Source organism: Seriola lalandi, unplaced genomic scaffold (genome assembly GCF_002814215.2).
Source record: "Seriola lalandi dorsalis isolate HSWRI2012SDOR001 ecotype SW California unplaced genomic scaffold, Sedor1 jcf7180002054748, whole genome shotgun sequence".
In the NCBI taxonomy this organism is placed as follows: Eukaryota; Metazoa; Chordata; class Actinopteri; order Carangiformes; family Carangidae; genus Seriola; species Seriola lalandi.
In genome coordinates, this window is record NW_019525301.1 from 2,713,355 (window position 1) to 2,735,217 (window position 21,863).

Consider the following 21,863-nt stretch of genomic DNA (forward strand, 5'->3'; position numbering starts at 1 on the left):
TTTTTTCTTTCCAACCTTTATTGGAAAACATTCCCAAACACATACAAATTTACATACAATATAAACATGTGCTACAATGGTAATGATAGTAAAAGAAATACAAGTAGTAAAAAAACATAAAAATAAATATAATGGCAATAAGAGGATATAATGAAAAAAATATATAAAAGGCAAAAATCCAACTACAATACAATAAAACTATGATAGATAGATAGATAGATAGATAGATAGATAGATAGATAGATAGATAGATAGATAGATAGATAGATAGATAGATAGATAGATAGATAGATAGATAGATAGATAGATACCATATTATTCCTTTTTAAAGAGTGCAGTCTTATTACTTTTTTTAGTATTAATAAGGTCAAGGGTCTAAATATAATCTCTAAATTCCATTAAAAATCCAATAAATAAATTTGTTGGTGATTTTACATTTATGTATATGAAATTTACCATAAAGGATCATCAAATTAACAATGAATTCAATTTCATAATTAGTATTTTCATAATATCCTATGTAATGATATTTTTATATTCGATATTATTATTGAATATATGAGATTATTTTTACTTTTACAGATTATAAAATTAGTCAATCCAGCCCAAAAGGTAATTCAGTTTGTACATTGTCATAATAAATGTATCAAGGATTCTGGACCCGGGATATGGTTTTCATCCCCTCTGTAGCATTCTTTCATCATATTTTTCCTTCAAATCTGATTCAGCAGGACTGTAGTACTGAGTATCACCATGCTAATACAACGAGTACAGCAGCTAGAATACTTAAACAATTGGACATATATTCAAAACAAAAGGAAAAATAAGAGTCCAGGTAGTTGCCCCTCAAATATATGATAACTAATAAAACATATTTAATTAACTTAAATATTTGATGGAACTAACTGATAAACCTTTATAACTCTAATTATAGTATTTTTTTTGGTAGTATTTGGGTAGTGTAGTAGTTCTCGTAGGGGGCACAGAGGGCGCTGGTGAGCCATGTATCATTTCACTCACAACAGAAGAAGGACAAACTGACCAATCAGACCCGCTGTCAACACTGACAACAAGGAAGTATTTTTAAGGCGCCAATTTTGTCCCGTCGTTGACACCGAAATCTTTTTTGTGTGTTTTGTCTGTTTTCAGTCGGTACGAACGTTGCGACAATGAGTGAAAACACCTTCCCTGTTTATACAGCAGATGCGATAGTGAACTTTTACCGGACAGAAGTTCTCATCGGCCAAGAAGCGAAACACTTCACCAAGAGCGACCTGACTCCTGCCCCGAAGGTAACGTCCGTTGGCTGCTGCTTCCAGACATGATCCATAATGAAGAGACATCATCTATGCTAAACCCCATTCAAAATGTTGATACATTTGCATTATTTTGTTCCTTAACAAAGTCAAAGACATGTAACATAATACATGTAGGAGTGAATAGCGCCCTTTGACGGAGATATTTACATTTTTTTCCCGAGGTCTGTTACATTATTTTACAACTGCTTTCGTTCAGTTTTTACAATGAAAAATGATGATTGTGCCTGTTTGTCACTGCATTAGTTCACCACAGTTTTTATTCAAGACACAAACTTCCTATTTCTGTCACTAATAATTGAGTGTGTTTACATAAACACTAGGATCCTGATTATGATTGGGTTGTTGGAATATCCTGCTTCTGTTTTGTGTATGTAAACAACTCATGCCTGTTCCAGAAACCTGGACCATATCCCCATTTTGTGAACTCTGATTATACTACCTAGAGGAGAAACCAAGATACTGTGGCATGGAAATACCTTATCCAGGTTTCTGAACCATGTCATAGTGATGTGAGAAATCAAGACACCGCTGCAGGCAGACAATCACAAACCTGGATACTGTTATGATCATGCATACAGGAATATGAATAACCAGGTTTCTCATGTTCAATGTAAACATCAAACCCTGAATATAATCAAAAACAAGATAAGGCTCAAAATCAGGATACAAATGCACATGTAAACACTCTCATTGAAATTACAGTAATAATACTGTGATGCTTGAAAGCCATTAGACCACAATCACTACAGCAACAGATTGTCAATACAACATCAACAGCAATTTTACAGTAAACAAAATTAAGGAATTGTTCTGCTTGTATGAGGTGTCTGTATTTTCTGGACCGAACCTGTGACTTTGTTTTGCTCTTTTGTGAGGACAGCAGTTTGTGTTATGTTAGCCAGTTTAGCCCTTCACAGTAAGAGCTTTTCATAATGAAACTCTGTTGTGAAAACTGAATAAAATCAATAATTATGTCCTGTGCTGCAGATTCGACAGGAGTCTGGAGAAACTCAAAATGTATTGAAATTGCTGGTTTTATTTAAAACCCCAAAATATTCAAATATCATATCAAATATAACCAAGCAAAAACTGCAGATCCTCACACCTGAGAAGCTTTAACCAGAAAATGTTCTGAATTTTTGCTTGAAAAATAACTAAAACGAATGATCAGTTATTAAAATCATTGCAGATTAATTTTGTGTTAATTGACTAATCAATTAATCGACTAATCGTTGCAGCTATAGTTTAGACTGTTGGTTGAATAAAACATTTAATTGATAACTTTGTTGATAAAACAATCTGCAGATTAATTGATAAGGACAGTAATTGTTAGTTGCAGTCCTAAACTCAGACTGTTACTGTCCCACAGAATAAGGACTCTGCACTTTGTCCCCCATCTCTTACACTGGAATCTTGTTGTAAGGGATCATTACACAGCCAATATAAACAGGAGGAATAATAGCAACAAGTCTTTCAATGTACATATAGGCCTGTGAAGAAAAATGTAAAGCTATCCTTTAATTATGTTTCGGTTTACACACCTTGGAGACTGGGTGGGAACCAGCTGTAGCTAGACTTGTGAGACAAAGAACTGGACTAGATGAGATAACAGCCTTTATTGGAGATGCTTTGTTTCGCAGCCATCAGTCTTCTCTGCTCATATAAACTATAGGCCATTAACTTAACCCTTGATTACTCTCTCTTACAGCCAGAGGCAGTTCAAACGCTGTACATGAGAGTGTTGCATCTCCTGTATCGTTTCAGACCTGAGTGTCACTCTATGGTGAGTACTGACTTTACCAATTTACATCCAGACCTTTCTACCACTACACTAAACAACGGTTCAATTCAAGTTTATGCTAAACAGTCTTGTCTGTTCCTGCTTGTCTGGTATTTTAAATGTCACACCTAATATTTATGTAAGATTATAATGTAGTGGTCAATGTCATCACCATCAGAGTTATCACCTCATACATGTTGTCCTTGCTTTTAGTTGAGAGCTTGATTCGCTTTTTGTTTTCAAACAGGTTCCACTTCTGGAGAACATTCAGTATCCAGTGAATCATGAGGGGGCGACTGCTATCATGAGCGTCTACATGCGCATGTGAGTTTTAACCCTGGATATACAGGATCACACCGTAATGTAGTAATGACAGCTAATAACATTAACAATTATCATTACTAATTGTATAAAAGGTTTAGCAGCAGGTGTTGAACAGGATCATGGGGCAGTGGGTGGTTTGCAGATGCAGATCCAGACTCTGCAGCTCTGGAGGGAGGAGGACCTGCGGAGAGGAACAGGAAGGAGATAGAGAAGAAGAAGGGAGAGAGAGAGAGAGAGAGAGAGGCACACAGCCTGGGCGCTTCATGTGCTTGAGGGAAAAAACAAACAGTTAGAATGATGCAGTGATATTCAGAAAGTTTACAGTGATCTCGTTGGCAGGACAACCTGGACTATACTGTTCTGAGTTTACTGATTTATTGAGACTGAGTTTATTAAAGCATAAGAAACTAACTGAAAGTTAAGGCATAAAAATATGTTTTAAGTTTAGATTTGAAAGTCTGAACGGAGTCAGACAGTCTGATGTCAGCAGGGAGGTTGTTCCAGAGGGGCCTGATAAGAAAAGGCTCTGCAGTCAGCAGATGTCTTTTTAACTCTGGGAACAGACAGGAGCTCTAAATTCTGGGAACGGAGCTATAAAGCAACATTCTTCCTCATCTTTTTAGGCGGCAGTTTCTGCCTATGTGCTTGGTGTATGACTTCTCATTGAATGACCTTCTAGCCCCGAGTAAGTAAATGTTTCTTTTTTCATCTTTCCAAAGATCTCCACAACCCCTTGTAACCATTTCTTTGATAATGGTCTTGCTGTTTCTTTCCAGAAAAACAGAGGACTCTGACTGTTCTTAGTGCAATCATGAACTTTCTTCACTTCAGGAAGCAGAGGATGGACATGATCTTGGAGAAGCAGGCCAAATTTGTATGTAATGAAGGCTAGCTTATAGCTTACCTCTGAAAGGGTTTAGTCTCTCGAGGGTAAACGGTTTAAAGGTTCCCTGTTTTGTATTGGTGGGTCCCTGTTTTATTTATCTTGTGCATGTGCACGAGGCCATACATGCACACACGGTTGAAGTGATACACAGTCTCGCCATGATCAACAGTTGGAGGTGACATCCGAAGATATAATCAAAGTTCTAAATATATAATAGAGCTACATTAAATAGAAATATCTTGGTAAACTGTTTTAATGTGATTTATGAAAATGATGTGGACACAGTTCAGACTATAATGTAGAGAAATCTCTTGATTACACATTCGTGCTGAACGTCTTGCTTAAATCTTGTTAGATTTTTATAAAGAACACTGTTGGCCAGCTGGTGACTTGATAAGGATTTTTTTCAACAAGTTTGTTTCTGTGACTGCTGACAGGTTGGTCGACATTATCCTGGTGTGTGTCACATATTGTAACAGTTAGTCTCTCTGTTGTCAGAGGGCAGACATGGACAGGCTGCAGGCTTACAACAAAGGCAATTTAGAAGCAGAGAAGAAGATTGAGATTCTGACGTAAGTCTTGGATGTGACGTGTGATGTGATTTTCCTTCTTTGTTTTGCTGCTGTGTGGCTGTAAAAATCTGTGTTGATGTATCTTCACTTATCTACAGATGAGTTGTTATCTTCATGTTTTTTTATTTATTTATTTTTGATAACCTGAAAAACATTTATTATTTTTTTTGACAGAAAGTGTCAGAGTGATTAATTGATTATTTTAATGAAAACCATTTTGATTATCAATTAATCATGCAAGTCATTTAATAATCAAGCATGCTAGACACTGACTGGTTCAAGCTGCTACAATGTAAGGATTTGCAGCTTTGTTTGTTTGTAAACCACATTTTTTTGAATGTGATATTTTGGAGCACTGGACGGTTGTTGGACAAGCTTTAAGACACCACCCTGTCCTCTGGGAACTTTCAGTGAACACAGATCAGTTTTACTATGACATTTTTCTAGATTAAACGTAGAGTATAGTAATCAGAAAAAAATAAATTGTCAGATTATCTGACAATGAAAATAATAATTAGGCCTACAACTTGTAACTTAAAGCTATTTTCATGAATGATTACATTTTTCTTCTTTTCTTAATTTTAAAAGTGTGAAAAATATCTGTCACACGTCATAATGTCAAAGGAGACATCTTCAAATTGTTTTGTTTTTTTCCAAAACCCAAAGACAGTCAGTTAATTTCCACAGAGAATGACAAGAAGTAGCCAATCCTCACATGTGAGAAGCTGGAACATGGAAATGTTCAGCTTTTTGCTTGAAAAATTACTGCAGCTCTGAAAATAATTGTTAGTTGCAGCATTAAACTCAAAATAATTGATTTAACAAAACCAAACGTTACAAAAAGACATTGTCATAAAGAATTAAAAACGTTCATGTCCTCCACTGACATGAAGGATGATAGTATTTCACTGTGCAGTGAGATGGATACAGATTTGTCTTGTCGCTGTTCAGGACCATCCCACCAGAGCAGCAGGCTGAGGCAGACGAGCTGGCGGCCGCTCTCTCTGAGCTGCAGACCACCACTGTGCATGAATACCAGGAAGTGGTAAGTGATGATGGAACACAGTCACAATAATTAAACCTGTTGTCGTGGGAGCTGCGAGTCAAAGTGAAATAAACCTCTCTCCTTTCAGAATGCAAAGAATGACTGCATCGCCGAGTGGAAAACCAAAATTGCAGAGAAGTCTCAGAAACTGGTATGTGACTGTCACCTGAATATCTAATAACTACTGGTGTGACATCCCACCTCCTCAGAAAGGAAATTAAAAACACAGGCAGTAAGAGTCACGGCTGTGTTGTATGTTTGTGTGTGTGTGACAGGCCCAGATGAAGGTGGACATCAGCAACCTGAAGGAAGACGTCACCAAACTCAAGTCTCAGATCGTGGAGTCTCCAGAGGAGCTGAAGAGTCAGATGGAGAAGATGAGGGAGAACGTGAAGAACATCAAGAACTCCATTGTCAGTAGAGAAGAAACGAGGACGATGTGTTGATAGAGGTTAGAGCGACACACGCAACCAGGTGTAATGAGTTTTTGATGATGTTGATTTCAGACGGAAACAGATGAGCGTGTGGTGGAGCTGCAGAACATGGTGCAGAGTGTGACTCACACCGAGGCCGAGATCCAGCAGATGTTCAGCCTGCTGCAGGACCTGGAGAGCAGCATGAACAACTCCAAGCAGAGACAGGAGACGGTAGGAACAGTGTACAAGTGTTCTGTATTTAGATCTGCTTTTCCCAAAAAAGAAAAAACCTTCGATCAGTAACCGTATCAGCCTGAGCACTGTTATGATCAGTTTGTTTCATGGAGGAGTAATGGTCTTACTTGCATCCTGTTTAACCTTCAAAATGAATATATAAACATTAAAAACGCAAAATCTGCTGATCAGGAGAATTGTATCAGACAGAAGATACTGGTGTGAGTGTAGATTTGGGCTTCAGCGTACAACCTTTAAATAAGTGATTTTACTTATTCTAATTAAGATCACTAATGTCAGTGAGAGAGGGCCTGGTGATTCATCACAGCTTTCACCTGGTGCCAAAATTAACATTGTCCAAACACAGAATGGTGGTAAGTCTGTGGTGGAAACACTGGGCACCTTCCTTCACAGCTCGTCATTGTGCGTAATGTAAGCTTGTGTGTGTGTGTGTGTGTGTGTGTGTGTGTGTGTGTGTGTGTGTGTGTGTGTGTGTGTGTGTGTGTGCAGTATCAGGAGCTGACAGCTCAATATGAGAAGAAGCAGAAGGAGCTGAAGAACCTGTGCATGGAGGAAGGCCAGGTGAAGCGAGCTCAGGGCATGAAGCTGGACAAAGAGTCCAAGCAAAGCATCCGGAGACAGATGAAGAGAGAGATGAAGGAGCAGCACGTTCAAGATGTTTTGGGGTATTTAACGCCATGATATATCCAGCATGCTTCATTACTGCTCCCCATGATAATATCAAGGAATTTACAGAAACAATTTGACGATATGAATGTTTTAAAACCTAAACTGTTCTCCAGGCAGTGTAACCAAATCCATCAGAAGCGCGAAGAGATGGCCGACAAAATCCAAGAGATCTCCAGGGAGACGCAGCAGCTGAAGGCCAAGATCCAAAGCCTGAGAGACATCTGCAGCAAAGAGACAGAGAAAGCTCAGGTAGAGTCAGGACGAGATCCATCTCCTGCACGTCTGCTTCACTCAGCAGCTTCTAACATAGTTTCAGCCGTGGTTTGAGACTAACGTGTTTAATCTCTCTGTGTCCAGGCTCTGTACGACACCCTGTCAGCTTCAATGGACGATCTGCACAGGAGAATTGAGATGCACATCGTGGACCTGAAACAAGACACTGTCAAGATGTCCGCAAACTTCTAAATGGATCATTTTTCATTTTTGTCATTTATATTACTGTTACTACTCATCTGTCATGTTTTTATTGTGTTAACCTTTTGTCTTTCTCACCATTACTATTTAAAATGTTCAAAATAAAGTTTGTATTTTTAATGTAATTACATCTTCTTTTTTTCAGTAATTAATAAATCCCATGCTTCCATGCCCTTTCAAAGTAAAACGTCTTTTATTAAAGAGTTGAAGACAGTAGCCATATGTTAACATTGTTGCTAGGGGTGAGCGATCTCACGATTTTATGTTGTGATAAGTTTTGAAGACGTCCATGATCTACTTTTCAAGTGAATCGTAGAATTCCTGACATTTTACCATTAAATCAACTGTCCTCGATCTACTCTAACAACATGGATCCATGCTGCGTTCACAAACCAAACAGGATAAGATGATCATAGGGTCTCTCATTTGAAAAAGTAATTGAACTAGAGTTAGATTGAATTGAGCTGGCAGCACGGCAGAAGAAGAGCTAGTGCGAGAAAAGGCTGAACCAGTCAGATATTTCTCAAAGCAAAGTTATCTGCGAACTTTGGAGGCATCTGAGGGAACACCCCAGTGTTTCACTCAGGTCGATACATCCCCACTCATCTGTAGTTCAAAAGAAACAAACAGTTCTCACTGACTGATGCAACAAAACAGTTGAAAAAATATGATAAAAGCAGCAATCCATGGATATAGGTGAGTGAGGTGATGTCATTCTATCGAGCTATGCTGCATTCACCAGCCTCAATGCACTTAGGTTTAGTTTTGGTTTGTTTTGAAAATTGGATGTACATAAATATATATTAAAACTTCTAATTGTAAAATATTTCAATATTATTGCAGTGGTCGTAGTTTTTGTAATAAAGATTCTTTTATATCTCTTTCTGGTTTCCACTCTTAATTTCCAACTGTGTCTCTTTTTCAGTGACGTCTTCCAGGTTTTTATTTGAATAATTCAATTAAAAAAAAGTTGGAAAATTTTGAATCATGTCTCTGCCCCTTCACCGAGTCTGTGTATGGAGTCATAGGAGTGCCGTAAAAAGAATGAATAAATGATAAACATATAAATAATAAATTATATAATAATAAATGAAATATAGAAATATATAAAAGAATGAAATGCTCTTACCTATTGTTTTTGCTATTCCTTGAGAGCCAAGCTGCCAATCAACTGGCTTTGGGCCGGCTCTCCTGAGTAGTCCATTCTTGCACACATGAATTCAGCGTTGATGGGAGCGTTTAGTGTGAACAACAGGAAGTAGACGCAGTGTTTGCCTTTTGTTTACCCTCGTTCAGAGCAAGACACACACACAGAAAAAGAGAGAAAAACTGCCCTTCACCTGTTAAATTATTGACATAACTACAGCTTACATTGGCCTTCTGCTATTATATAGTACATGTGGCCTCCATTGTCTCCCCTTGCTAAAGTGTTTTTTTTTTTTTTTGTCATGTCTGTGACATGTTCAGGTACAGCTCAGCTCAAACATCAAAACTACAAGGGAAGGAAAGTGTCACTTTTATGTAATGTTGCTGGTATGATGTCAATATGACATCAACAAATGCTTTCTTTGTTTATTTGGCTGGGAACTCCACATCTCTAGATGAAGCGCTGCAGCCACAAGGTGTACGTCTCAGGCAGTATGGCCGCTCTGACCTGTTAACATGGGCACTGAAATGCAAACCAAGATGTTCCACAGCCACACACACACACAAGGCAGGCAGTGTGTCCCCGGCCTGACTGTGGTGGCAGTTTGAATCGGAGTTGGGAAAAGGAAAGCTGTGCACACAGTGCATGTGCAGTCTATGTATACTTCCTGTTGCTCGTACGAAAAAGCTCCCGCCAAAGCTGGATTCATGCAGGAAGTGACTACTCAGCCTGGGCAGGAAAGCCCGCCCAAAGCCAGTTGATGGACAGGTAAAAGCATTTTTTAAATTCTTTTATATATTCCTCTTTATATTTCCACATTTATTTTCTTATTCTTTCACAAATTTATTATTTTTTATGGTTCCCCACTTGGCTCTCCTCCTATATTCAGAAATAATAACATACAATTTTCAGGTTGGCTGTGACCACTACACCTACATCAGTTCTTGATGAGAGGGCTTCATTCCCATCAAAGGAAGAAGTTAAAAATCTTATCTTTCATATCGATAAGAAAAACAAGCATGACAAACAAAGCATCCAGTCATGTGACTTCCTGAGTGCAGTGAAATGTCTGTGCATACCAACCAAACACACTGCTGAGGAGAAGCTGCTGATGGAGCTCGTGTCAGGTGTGTGGGGAGAACATTGGTTTTAATACGAATATCTTCACCACTCAAACTTTTCGTTTTATTCCAGCTTGTCTTCAAAGTAAATCAGGTTAAAATGATGAGTTGTTTTTGTCTGTTTTTTTGAGAAAACTTTCCAAATTTCCATTCCAGAAAGTGCTAAAACAAATTGGTATTCTTCTAATTAACAAAATAAGCTTGCTTCTATGCTCTTGTCTAAATTTCAATCTTTTGTGTAGTTAAAAACGTTGCCGTTCATCCCAAAGACTTGGAACTTCTCAGTATGTGTCCCTGTGCGGCTCCTATAAAGACGTCAATTAATTGACGTCTTTATATTCGGGCTCCTTCTTGGGTCCTTCCTCTGAGTTGGGACGGGACTTGTTGGATTTCTTGTATATGGCCAGCTGAGCTTTGTAATCCTTAACCTGAGTCCTCACCAAACGCAGCTCCTTTCGCAGTTCATTGATTTCAGTAATCAGAGTTACATTGTCCTGCAGAGACGACAATCACTCGGTTAGTTAGAACATTACTCAGATCTGCACCACATAAACAATGCTTCATGAGCTTTACCATGTAGAGAGTTTAGAAACTATTTACGCGTTTCACATGGAGATTCTTTCTGTTTGTTTTATGAAAACAAAGAAGTGAATCTTTGACTAGAGGGATCAGATCAGATTTACAGTCAGTGTTATTATTTACCTTCATGATCTTGAGATAGACTTTCTCATGTTCCTCAGTGGATTTGGCCAGTCTCGTCTTCAGACTATTAACAGTTTTCTCCAGGTGTTCACGCTGGCGACAGAATGCCCTCAGAACATCTTCTTCTACGCCGCTTTTCTCCACCTTGGAAACAGCACACTCATGGTTTGCGTATTCTCTGCATTTCTTCAGTGTATATAAGACTGTAGAGCATACTACAAATAAGAATTACTCCACTAGGAATGACAGCCTGCACCTAGCTCTCAATGGATTTGCTGTATGAACCACTCACCCCATCGGTCTGTGATACATAGCGGGCATAGATCATCTTTATGCTGTCCTTCAGTTTCTTTGGCTCTTGCATGAAGCCAACACAGTTATGGAGATCTGACTTGAACCGCTGAAGATGTGTCTCCAGATCGCTCACCTGGCCACAGAAACTCTGTTAACTCTGTTCTTATGTTTCATTTTCAAAATAAAATGACGTTAAATAGATGTTCATCTTAAAATACTGTAACTTTGTTGTTAGTATGCACAGGAGGAACAACTGCAGCAGTCAACTGACTCTTTCAATGTGCACATGGGCATGCCAGTATTCTTTAAAGATAGACTTGAAAAATGTGAACCTTTTTAATGTAAAAGCGTTCAAACTAATACAGCTCAAAGTGAACATCTGCCACACATCTGCCTTTCAGCTCTATGACAGCAGACGAAAGCAACAGTCGACAATATAAAAAAAAAAAGTAAGCTCATCAAAGTGTATTAAAAGTGAAAAGTTAGCATATAGTCATCATGTGAATTGGCTGCAGTGCAGAAGGTAAGTGTTGGGTATGTGCTGACCTTCTGCATCTCCTTGTGTATCTCTTTATCTCTGGTCCTCAGTTTGAGCCTCAGGTCAGAGACAGTGAGCTTCAGCTGAGTGTTGCTCTTGTCAGTTTGCACCAGCTCCTCCTCCAGCTGTCAGAGACAGCACATCACTGTCAGCACTGCACAGACGTTTTACATTCAATGTTCATTTGCTACTTCACGTATCAGTTTTCTGAGATGACGCTGGAGTACCATCTATAGAGTGCTGGGGCTCTTAGCTTTCAGACGAAGGCACCCCACCACCCCCACCACCACACACACACACACACACACACACACACACACAGACAGACCTGATGGATCCTCTCATTCTTCTTACTGATGTCGTCTTGTTGAGGCTCAGTCTGCGTCTTCAACTCCTCCAACTGAAATTCAAATACAAACTTCAACTTCTCCAGTTCCTGGTTCTTCTTCTTCAAGCCGCAGATGGTTTTATCCTGCACGAGCATGAGAGTGTGGAAGGATTGTTAGTGGAAGACACGACAGAAGGACACAATTTTCCTACATCAAGTTCAGTTCACTCATCCTGCTGAGGACCACACAGCTGTAAAATGTCATCTGTTTCTCTGGAGGAACTTTCTGAAAAAGAAATCTGATGACTATCATGGCCTGGTGCTTGGTGACTATATTGTATGGACTATAAGTATGGTTACAAACAGTGGGCATGGAGTTTGAAAGACAGGCAGAAATGACCTAGTGAAGACAGGTTTTAGGTTACATTATGGGAAATGTATCCTGGGGTTCTAGAGCTCGACCCATACTAGACGTTACAACCCAGCTCGCAAGCAACATGACCTGTGGGAATTGGTTAAGCAAAATTCATTAGGTAGTAAGCAGACAACAAAGATAATCAAAGGGTGAGAATAACTCAGGACGGGAACAGGGCAAGCGGATGCTGCTTAAATCAAAAACAAAATACAACAAAAACAGGACTCAACCTAACACGAGTTGGCAATTTTACTCGAAGCTAAAAATAAAATGAGACACAAAAACCTTGATACACTCTCTAAAAACACAAAAACACAAGAAGCAGCACGCCTGTTCCTAGTGTCTCTAACAAGCTGTAGTCTACATGTGATGTAATCAGTTCAGAGTAACAGTACACTGTAGCCCGGTTCCCTTCAACACAAACAAGTATCTCAATTCAGGAAAAGAACTATTCACAAAGTTTTACAAAGTTTCACAAAGAACCCAGCCACTTGCTCGGGGGCAACAGGAAATACATATTTCCTCTTTAATTTAATTTTATGATTACAATGAACCTGTGCATTCACATTTGAGGTTCAAACTCTTATATAGAAAGCCATGAATGGTAAACTGGGTATACAGTATATCCAGTAAGAAGCTATAGGTCTGCACACATTAGCAGAGTAATGACCCCACTAATTTTCTCAGTAGAAAATCTCACTATGTCCCCATGTCAAAGGCTCAATGTTCAAAACACTCTTTTTAAAGTAAAACATTTTGGATATAGACAAAAAGAAAAGGCGTGGGTCTGTACCAAAATTTGCTAATCTAATAATAAAATTGGTAATAAAAAACGATGAAGCTCTGATCACAGCCACCTTGTCCTGGTTGGTCTTCTCATGTCCGGCGATCTGCCTCTTCAGGTCCTCGATGTCACTCTCCAGGGAGCGGATCAATCCCAGCAGCCTCTGCCGCTCCTGCTTCAGCTGGTTAATGTCTGAGCACCTGTCATCGATCTGCCTCTGAAGACTGGAAAACTGAGTGAGACACAAACAGGGTGAAAAGACGAGGAAAGATGATTCATTTTTTTACTCTGTAGATGCAATAAGAAGCCACGGAATCCATGCACTGACAGACTCAATTAAAAGTAAAACCCTGTTGATAAAAGGAAGTTTTCCCACCTTCTGTGCCATGATACCAGTCTCTCCCTTCAGACTTATGTTGGTCTCCTTTTCTGTCTTTAGTTTCTTCTCATACTTGATTTGGATGTCATGGATCTTCCTCTCCTCATCCTCCTCTACCTGCCTTATGAATTCTTTAAACTCACGGGTCTGCTGCTGTGCGTCCTCCTGACACTGTGTCAAAATAAAAGCATGACAAAATCAAAGTGCCCCTCCAAATTCATCCCCCACCCAAAGCTCTGCCACCTCCTCCTCCTGCTCTCGCTGACTGACCTGAGCCAGGAGCTGAGTCTTCTCCTGCAGCTTGGCCTCAGAGTTCTGTGTCAGCTCCTCCAGGGCTTGGATTTTGCTCTCCTCTGCAGACTTCAGCCGCTTCTCATAGTCCTCCTGCATTTTTTGATATTTATACTGAAGATCCTGGTACCTCTCAAGCTCCACAATCAGCTTCTGGCTGTATGAGAACTCTGTGTATCATAAATAGATAGACAGACTGATCATTGTAGAAAGAAAGATGCACTGTCTCTGCATTGTGCTGACACTGATCCAGTCTTCCTCTTACCTAAATCCTTCAGTTCTTTGGAATGTTTGAGAGTGACCTCTGCAGAACTGTCCTGGTGCTCACGCTCCTGCTTTTCCATCTCTGTCTTCATGGTCTATAGGAACAGTACATATAATGAACACACAATAAAGACCTTAACTTATACAAGTCATTACAAAAGCAAAAGCAACAACTGTGCTGACTCAATAGAGGCAGGCAAATATATTTCTTTTTTTTATTCCATTATGAAGAAATTAGGTAATGTTAATACAAGAAGTCATAGTACTTAAATACAGGAAATGGTGGTTTCTGGTAGAGAAGCTGACCTTGAACTGTAAAAAATAAATTATGCATTATGAGGTATGTTTGGAGAGCTGGTAGGTTTGTGGCCAGCGGACCTGTTGTGTAGTTTGCAGAGATTCTATTTGCTGGGTAAACTTGTCAGAAATCTCCTTCATCTTCTCGTTGTAGTTCATGTCCTTCAGGCGGAGCTGGTACTCGTTCTCCATGTGCAGCTCCTCCAGACGCATCTTCAGCTCCAACATGTTCTGCGTCTGCAACACAGACAGACAGGAACGTAGAACCGGATGATTATGTCGGATGTCCCTGTATGGTACGGACCAACTACTCTGCATTTATTGTCTACTTCTATGTTACCTATCAAGCTCTGAGGCAAGCATGAGGTGAAACTCTATTTACACATTTTTGTCTGTACAATACAGAAACAAATACACAACAAATTTTCCATCGGTGGCACAAACTTTCAGTTTTAAAACAGTAACCTGGGAAAAATGGTGTCCCCCTAACAAAATAAAAATGCTGTGTTTAAAATGATAAAATGGTGCTAACATATTATCTTACTGACAAATAGCAATTATTTGGATGCTGACTAGAGAAACAAACAGTACTTTCAGGGACTGTAGCCATAGCTATGGGCTGTCATGGTATCATCCATCAAGAATAGTATATATATATATATATATATATATATATATATATATATACATATATATATATCACATTATGTTCTGTTCTAGACCAAATGCGGAGAATCTATTGCAAGTAAAATGGCCTAATGCAAACACACAGACCCTCTCCTCCAGGTCTGACTTGGTGACAAGAATCTCTTCAGTGTGGATGATCTGCCTGTTACTCTTCAGTCCTCGGCCCTCCTTATCAATGATCCTCCACATCGACATACAACCGTCCTCAGACACTGTCAGCAGGAACTGATCATCATATGTGATCACCATCTGAGGATGTACAAGGTTAGACAGTGGAATTTTCTCTTAGTTATATAATGGTTCACATGACAGATCATTTCTGGTTCTCAAAATAGTCCAATATTCAAATAAAATACTTCTGTACACAGTGTTCAACAACATTGAGACCCACCTTGGTAACTGGGCAACAGTGCGCCTGGTACATGATCCAGTCCTTCTGGATGGGTAGTGGGTATTTAATGGCCCTGATGGTTCCACTGTATGTCCCAGTGAAGACAACTCTACCAGAGTGAGACACTGCGATAGCAGTGTGAGCTACCTCATCAGCAGGAACCTCCCTAAGCACCTGTGGAGCATGTGACTGAGATTTACAATAGAAAATACAATCCTGCACACTGATGATAAAAATAATGAATTCAGCTTTTTTTTATTATTATTATTTTTCTTAAATTACAAATAGAACACATTACATATTTACAGTTTAGTATATATTATTCATGCAGATTTGAAGAAGGCTCTGGCCTTTATATATCTGAAAACTATTCAACTTAACTGGAATAGTGATGCAATAAATTCCTTATTCCTTTTTGTGTTATAGCAGTGGATACATTTTTACAGATAAATAATCTGAACTGCATTATTTGCATTTTAATATGTGATGTTGCAGATTTTTTGGCAAACGATAAAAAGAGTATGAATTGTTTATAGTCAAACAGAAAAACGTAAAGGTCTGACACTCATTTAAGCCGCCAGTGATTCAGCCTGTACCACTGGTTCCCAAACCTTTTTGGCTCTTTAAAACAAGCAGGGTCAACTCATGACCTCTTGTCACATGTTACATACCTTTAGCTGAGTACACACTTCAAGCAAACTGATTTTTACTTTCTCACTCTGTTGAAGAGGTAAAACTAACCTGTCTTTTTCATGGAAAAGCTAAATTAAATGTCAAAAAATAATATTATGTTGAGAAATATGTTTGTTTTTGTTTTCAAACTTGTTAAAGCTGCTCTTATTAACTTTTTTGTATTAACAATGGAGCTAATGATTATGTGTAATGTTTAAGGTGAATTACCACCCAACTCTGTGGTTTTCCTCAACACTACAGAGGATTTTCATCTTTCAGCTCAATATTTCTCACAGCCCACAACAACTTTAAATCCTGGCTACAGTTAGCTTTTCTGTTACTGCCATTAGCTGAGGGGTTCACATACTTTTTCCAGCCTAAACTGTCAATGTTTGAATGATGTGATCAATTTGGACAAGAACAATACATTGATTTGGATGTTATTAGATAAAATATATTGTGTTTGTTCATATATTAATACATAAATGGAGGTAATTTGAAGGGTTCACTTACTTTTCTTGCCCCTGTACATGAACATTATATTAAGCTCATTGCGCTGTTCCACTCAATATAATTTATGGAACCTCAATATAAGAGATCCAGTGGTGTGTTGTTCCTACTGACCTGACAATCTTGGATCTCCTTCAGTGTGAGATCAGTTCCCACAGCCAGGATGGTCTTGCAGTCTGAAGAAAAGGCCACACCTGTGTAGCTACAGGACTTGAGGACGCTCTCTGACTCACGCTTGCCAGTCTGTGTGTTCCACTCGTACACTGCACCATCCATCCCGCATGACACCAGCCGGCTGTCATCCAGGCTCCATTCAATGGCACGGATCTGCCAAAAAAAAAAAGAGAAGAAGCTGTCCAGTTAATGACAAATATGACCACTGGTCTGCTGTGGAATACATTCTTATGTCTGACTCACCTTTCCATTGTGGCCCTTCAGATTGAGGATGTTCTCAAAAGAGGTGACAGAGTAGATGTGAATGACATTTCCATTGACAGCCGCAAACAAGTGGCCACCGTGGCTGAAAGCACACTAGGGTGTGGAGGAAGGAGGTGAAAGAGACAGTCAGAGCTAAAGAGTGCATCATATAGCTGCACTATCAGCAATTCAGATTTACTGAGTGAACACACAATCAGCACACACACACATATTCCCTACCTCTCTGCAGCCCCGCACAGTGAACTCCTTGAAGAAGCGAATGTCATCGATAACCAGGTTCATCAGCCTGAGTTTGTCTGAAAAGCCCACGAGGATGAAGAGGCCAGTGGGGTGCAGAGCCACACTGTATGCCTCTTCCTGGAATTCCTTGTACAGCTCCAACACTCTGACAAGTCACAGCAAAGGAGAAAAACAGTAGCATGTCTTACATACATATACAGGGTCTTGAAAAGTCTGAAAAAACACTTAAGTTAATTTACAAAAGTGTTGAAATGAATATATTTGCTCACCTGTCATAAACAGTAACATTAGTTTACTTTTGTCAGGAGAAAGAGTCGATTTTAGCAAAAACTTAAGTTAACAAAATATTTATCTATTTATATTTTAATTCATTAATTCATTCAACAATTTTCTGCTTCTTATATGGGAAGTGAATAAATGATGTGAATAAATTCACGGAATATGTAGACCTTAATTGATGGTTTCCTTGACCTTGAAAAAGCTACTGAATTGTATTCTATGTATCTGTTGTATTCTATTGTATTTTTTATATTAAAAATGCCTTGAAAAGTCTTAAATTTAACTGGTGTACACTGCAGAAACATAGGGCTTGATAAGACACCTTCCTACAAGCAGAGCATCACCCACACACAGTTGTAAAATTATTCCTTCTTCTCCTTCCTCACTGATGCTTCTGTGTCTCACAAAATGTCAACATGCTGTGTAAAATACAGCAACCCTCTTTATTTATAGGTTTATAGAAATGAAGTGAACACCGGACACAATAAGAATGGGCTTACTTTGTTTCGTAATTCCAGATGCGGACAGAGTGGTCCAGAGAGCTGGTGGCTGCGAGGGGCTTCCGAAGGCAGATGGATAAACCAGTGATGGACTTCGAGTGGAAGGATTGGGACAGGAACTCAAAATGTAGTGGTTCTTCCTAAAAGGTTATAGAGTTTACATCTCAGGGACAGGCTAACTATCTAGATAAAGAGAATGTTGTCCTGATGTCCACAACTTGTGGGAAAGAAAGTGCCACAGAGGAAATGCAAGAGAATGAAGGCAAACACTGGCATGTAAAACACAGAAGAATAAAATAAGGAAAGAAAGAAACAAGTGACTATTAGAAAATTAAATGACTAGTTAGTATAGTGGTAGAGGTGGTAAGAGTGGTGTTAGTAGTGACCTTGTGAGGATTCTGGTAGCAAATGGCACTGGCTTAAAAAAATACAAGGGACTGCATTGGCATGGATGAAAAACAATCCAAGAAGGTATTTTTGGGTTTGGGTTACAGATCCATGAATTTCAAGGTTTATCAAACACCAAAACAAAGAATACCTTTTTACAACACCATGACAAGATTTTGCAACTCTGGAATGATGACAATTGTTTTACTCTTCCGTCTTGACAATCATGTGGTAAACAGAATGACCTCATTCATGTTAAAAAGTAAGCAAGAACCCAACGTCGGCTAGGATCAGCTCCAGCACCCACTATCCTCTAAAGGATAAATGAGTACACTTAATGGTTGCATGGACAATAAAGATAAATCTACCAAGAATGTGCGCAGAATTGTACATATTTGATTTTGGCCAAAAAAGTGCCTTCTCAGATGACATCAGATTGCAATTTGGAAAATGTTTCTGGACAACCCTGCATTTTCTGCCAGAGCCCTCAGCGTTAGCACCCAGGCTGTGTCAATGCAGTGATCTTGTTGTCTCGAATCTCTTTTTTTAATGTAGCACTATTGTTGGTTTGAACAGTCAGTGGTGATGCTGGTGGAGGTGGCAGTACTACCTTGTTGATGTCCACAGAGGACAGGCTGAGGCTGTACAGCTGTCCTTGGTCTGTACTGATGGCCAGAGTTTCCTCTGCTGGACTGATGCACATGGTGTCAATCTCCTGGCATTCAGCCCGGGTCACCTCATTACTGTATTTGTCTGGTGGAATCTGACAGAAAAGCATACACATATGATGACTTAGAAACATACAGAAAGCCTACAGTGTCACTGTTGCTTGTAAGCAAAAGGCTTTACCTGTATCTCCCTGCTCTTTCTGTAACTGTCTTCCTCTGTCTTTTCAAAAAGACAGACAGTGCCAGGACCCATAGAACACACAAAGCCCTTGGAGTAGGACAGGATGGCTGTGATGCGAGAGACAGTTGGGGCTTCCTCCATGTCAGTGTCTTTGATCTTCCTTGTCTCTGCTTGCCTGTACAGTTTTAATAACATTTAAAAATGGCAATTTCACAAAAGACAAACAGATCTGAGGCTCATTAATTTCCCCCTATAACAACTGGTCTACATAGTTTTTAACAAACATCACTTAAACAGGAGGAAATGGTGCATTTGTTGAGGAGTATTTTGAGAAGTGGATTAATACACATTTGGTGCTCTAGTGAGTATTTGCATTGGCAAGACAGTGTACAGCATGTGGGATTGATTCATGTGTGTTCAGTGGTGTGTTGTTAATAGTTTGTAGGGAAGAGGAATAAGATACACTTGTTAGCAGAGGTGGGACATAGTCATTGTTTGCCAAGTCACAAGTGACGTAAAGTCTTGCTTGAAGCCCTACAGCAAGTCCATGTGGCACTGCCAACATGATTGTCCGCTGTCAATGTGATTAAAAATATATCCACTGTGAAGAAAATGTATTATTGTTTTCAGTATTCTCTTTTTTATAACATGATAAGTCATTCCAAGTCAAAAGAGTCCATGAGAAGTCATGAGTCATTAGTGTTTCAAAGTTGAGGTGCAAGTCATTAGATTAATGACTCAATTCTACCCCTGTTTGTTGGTAGAATCAATTAATTGTTGGGTAAGGTGTTTTGGTAGGATTTGGTAGAACAGTATAGTTTATCAATCTATCAGCAGCTGACCTGTCAGACTTCTCCTGTGCTGCCTTAGAAGCTGTCTTGATTTCTCTTCGCAGGTCTCCAGACTCAAACACCAACAGCCTGCCTGTGTCAGTCCCAGCAATCACCCGCTCCGCTGACATCCAGTTATGACACAGGAAGTTGATGGCCTCCACCTTTGGGAAGCTGCTCTGTTTCAGGGATCCCTCTGAGTAGCGGAACAACTTGAACACACCAGTTCCACTCACACACAGCTGCATGTTGTTGTAAGGGTTGAAACTGACCTGAGGAAACATCATTAAAATGGTATATTAAGCACATACATCAGCTGTAGGCTGGTCTGGCACAGTATGAATGACTCACCCGGGTAACAGGATTATTTGAGTTACTGGTCTTCACCGATGCCAGGACTTTCTGTTTTTCCCAAAGCCAGAAGATCAGCATCCACTCTGGACCACCTGTTTGCCCTATCAGGTACTTGGAATCAGGGGAGAAAGCCATGTATACAAACTCGTGAACAAGCATATCCCCTGCAGTCAGAACTTTCCTCTTTCTGCCCTGCTCATGCTGCAGGTCGAACACTGTTATGGTGGCCTTCTCACCACACTCTGACACTGCCAGGTAACGCCGATTGGCACTGATGGCCAAAGCACGCATGCCCTGGCTTTTCTCTGAGCCTGAGACAAAGAGAAATACCAATAGGTGAATAACTAAATAACTAAATAAAAAATAATAATTAAAAGTAGTACTTTGTTTTACACAAAATGTTAAGTAAGTGTAACACCATGATGTGGAACAGTCAGCAATCAATCAGCCTACCTGGAATGAACCTCTGACATCTTTGGACGGTGTTGTAGCGCACACAGTTGTTTCCACAGGGGAAAACGACAGTTTGCTCATCGAAGAAACACAAATTGTTTGTCACTCCCGTCCGTAAACCGAAGATGAAATGGGACTGAGCAACTGCTGTCATTTTTACAGTGTTTACAGTTTTTTAAGTTAAAAATGATTAAAAACGACAAAACTCTCCACACAAAAGACTATTTCACCGACGGAGATTAATTCAAAAGAGTATATGAGACTGACTAAACACTCCGGGATGGGTACGCTAGTATGATTAGAGTCGCGTCGCTAGGCAACCCAGGAAATCCCGCGAGAACCTGGAAACTCATTTAAAGTTCCCAATCTACCGTTCACTGCCGTCGTTGGTGCTCAATACGTGTTATTTTCACAAAATCATTGAAACAACAACTTCCCCCCGCGTTTACCTTGACCCCACAAACTGTAAAATAGTTTGCCTGCTAATTTCTGGTGTCCATTGCTTTCTAAAGGCACGCCTCGAGATCGCGAGATTTCAAGGGTTGCCTAGCGACGCAACTCTCATTAATGGCACTGACACCAACTAATGAAAGGCTGAAACGTTCTGACCAGAAGTAAAGTGCATCAAGAACTGTTGTTATTAATTGAGTATTATCAAATACTATCATATGATACAGCTGATTTATATATGGGAAATAGTATACTTTTTACTTTATTTGTGAGTAGTACTTTGCATATCAAGATTTTACATACAAAATCATCTTAAAAAATTTGACAGTAGATTATAAAAATAATCTGATAAAACTGTCAATTTTAAGAGGTCTGTAATTGAGTGGACACACCACATGAGTTGACATTTCAGTTTTGCTTGGTAAAACATAGTTAGAATTCCACATTTATTTACCAGTGTATGAAAGTCTGCAATTAAAATGATCACTAAAACAACAGGCCAACTTCTACACTGACAAGTGGA

General features: G+C 39.4%; 2 protein-coding genes across 2 annotated transcripts; one reads left to right on the top strand and one right to left on the bottom strand.

The window, feature by feature from the left end:
• Positions 1-1,064: 1,064 nt before the first annotated feature.
• Positions 1,065-7,865, top strand: nuf2 (UF2 component of NDC80 kinetochore complex). Its single transcript, XM_023424653.2, has 13 exons — positions 1,065-1,292; positions 3,028-3,102; positions 3,347-3,423; positions 4,047-4,108; positions 4,200-4,297; positions 4,808-4,881; positions 5,833-5,926; positions 6,015-6,077; positions 6,202-6,339; positions 6,433-6,573; positions 7,087-7,262; positions 7,380-7,515; positions 7,624-7,865. The coding sequence occupies exons 1-13, from the start codon at positions 1,170-1,172 to the stop codon at positions 7,729-7,731; spliced, it is 1,365 nt and encodes a 454-aa protein (XP_023280421.1). The 5' UTR covers positions 1,065-1,169; the 3' UTR covers positions 7,732-7,865.
• Positions 7,866-9,393: 1,528 nt separating this feature from the next.
• On the bottom strand, positions 9,394-21,145 carry cfap57 (cilia and flagella associated protein 57). Its single transcript, XM_087178886.1, has 21 exons — positions 20,891-21,145; positions 20,435-20,748; positions 20,096-20,355; positions 19,254-19,428; positions 19,015-19,167; positions 18,018-18,157; positions 17,218-17,383; positions 16,978-17,091; positions 16,675-16,887; positions 15,379-15,552; positions 15,075-15,236; positions 14,382-14,537; positions 14,005-14,098; positions 13,719-13,909; positions 13,446-13,619; positions 13,143-13,301; positions 11,871-12,014; positions 11,551-11,667; positions 11,003-11,137; positions 10,711-10,854; positions 9,394-10,502 (listed from the first exon to the last, which is right to left on the bottom strand). Exons 1-21 carry the CDS (start codon positions 21,042-21,044, stop codon positions 10,329-10,331), a joined length of 3,513 nt encoding a protein of 1,170 aa, XP_087035012.1. The 5' UTR covers positions 21,045-21,145; the 3' UTR covers positions 9,394-10,328.
• Between the last annotated feature and the right edge of the window lie 718 nt (positions 21,146-21,863).

Coding starts and splice junctions, on each gene's coding strand:
- nuf2 (XM_023424653.2), top strand. CDS start 1,170: ATGAGTGAAAACACCTTCCCTGTTTATACAGCAGATGCGATAGTGAAC. Junction 4,109..4,199: donor GAATGACCTTCTAGCCCCGA/GTAAGTAAATGT, acceptor GTTTCTTTCCAG/AAAAACAGAGGACTCTGACT. Junction 7,263..7,379: donor CACGTTCAAGATGTTTTGGG/GTATTTAACGCC, acceptor ACTGTTCTCCAG/GCAGTGTAACCAAATCCATC.
- cfap57 (XM_087178886.1), bottom strand. CDS start 21,044: ATGACAGCAGTTGCTCAGTCCCATTTCATCTTCGGTTTACGGACGGGA. Junction 19,168..19,253: donor GAAAGAGCAGGGAGATACAG/GTAAAGCCTTTT, acceptor CTTTTCTGTCAG/ATTCCACCAGACAAATACAG. Junction 17,384..18,017: donor ATCTGGAATTACGAAACAAA/GTAAGCCCATTC, acceptor GTGACTTGTCAG/AGTGTTGGAGCTGTACAAGG.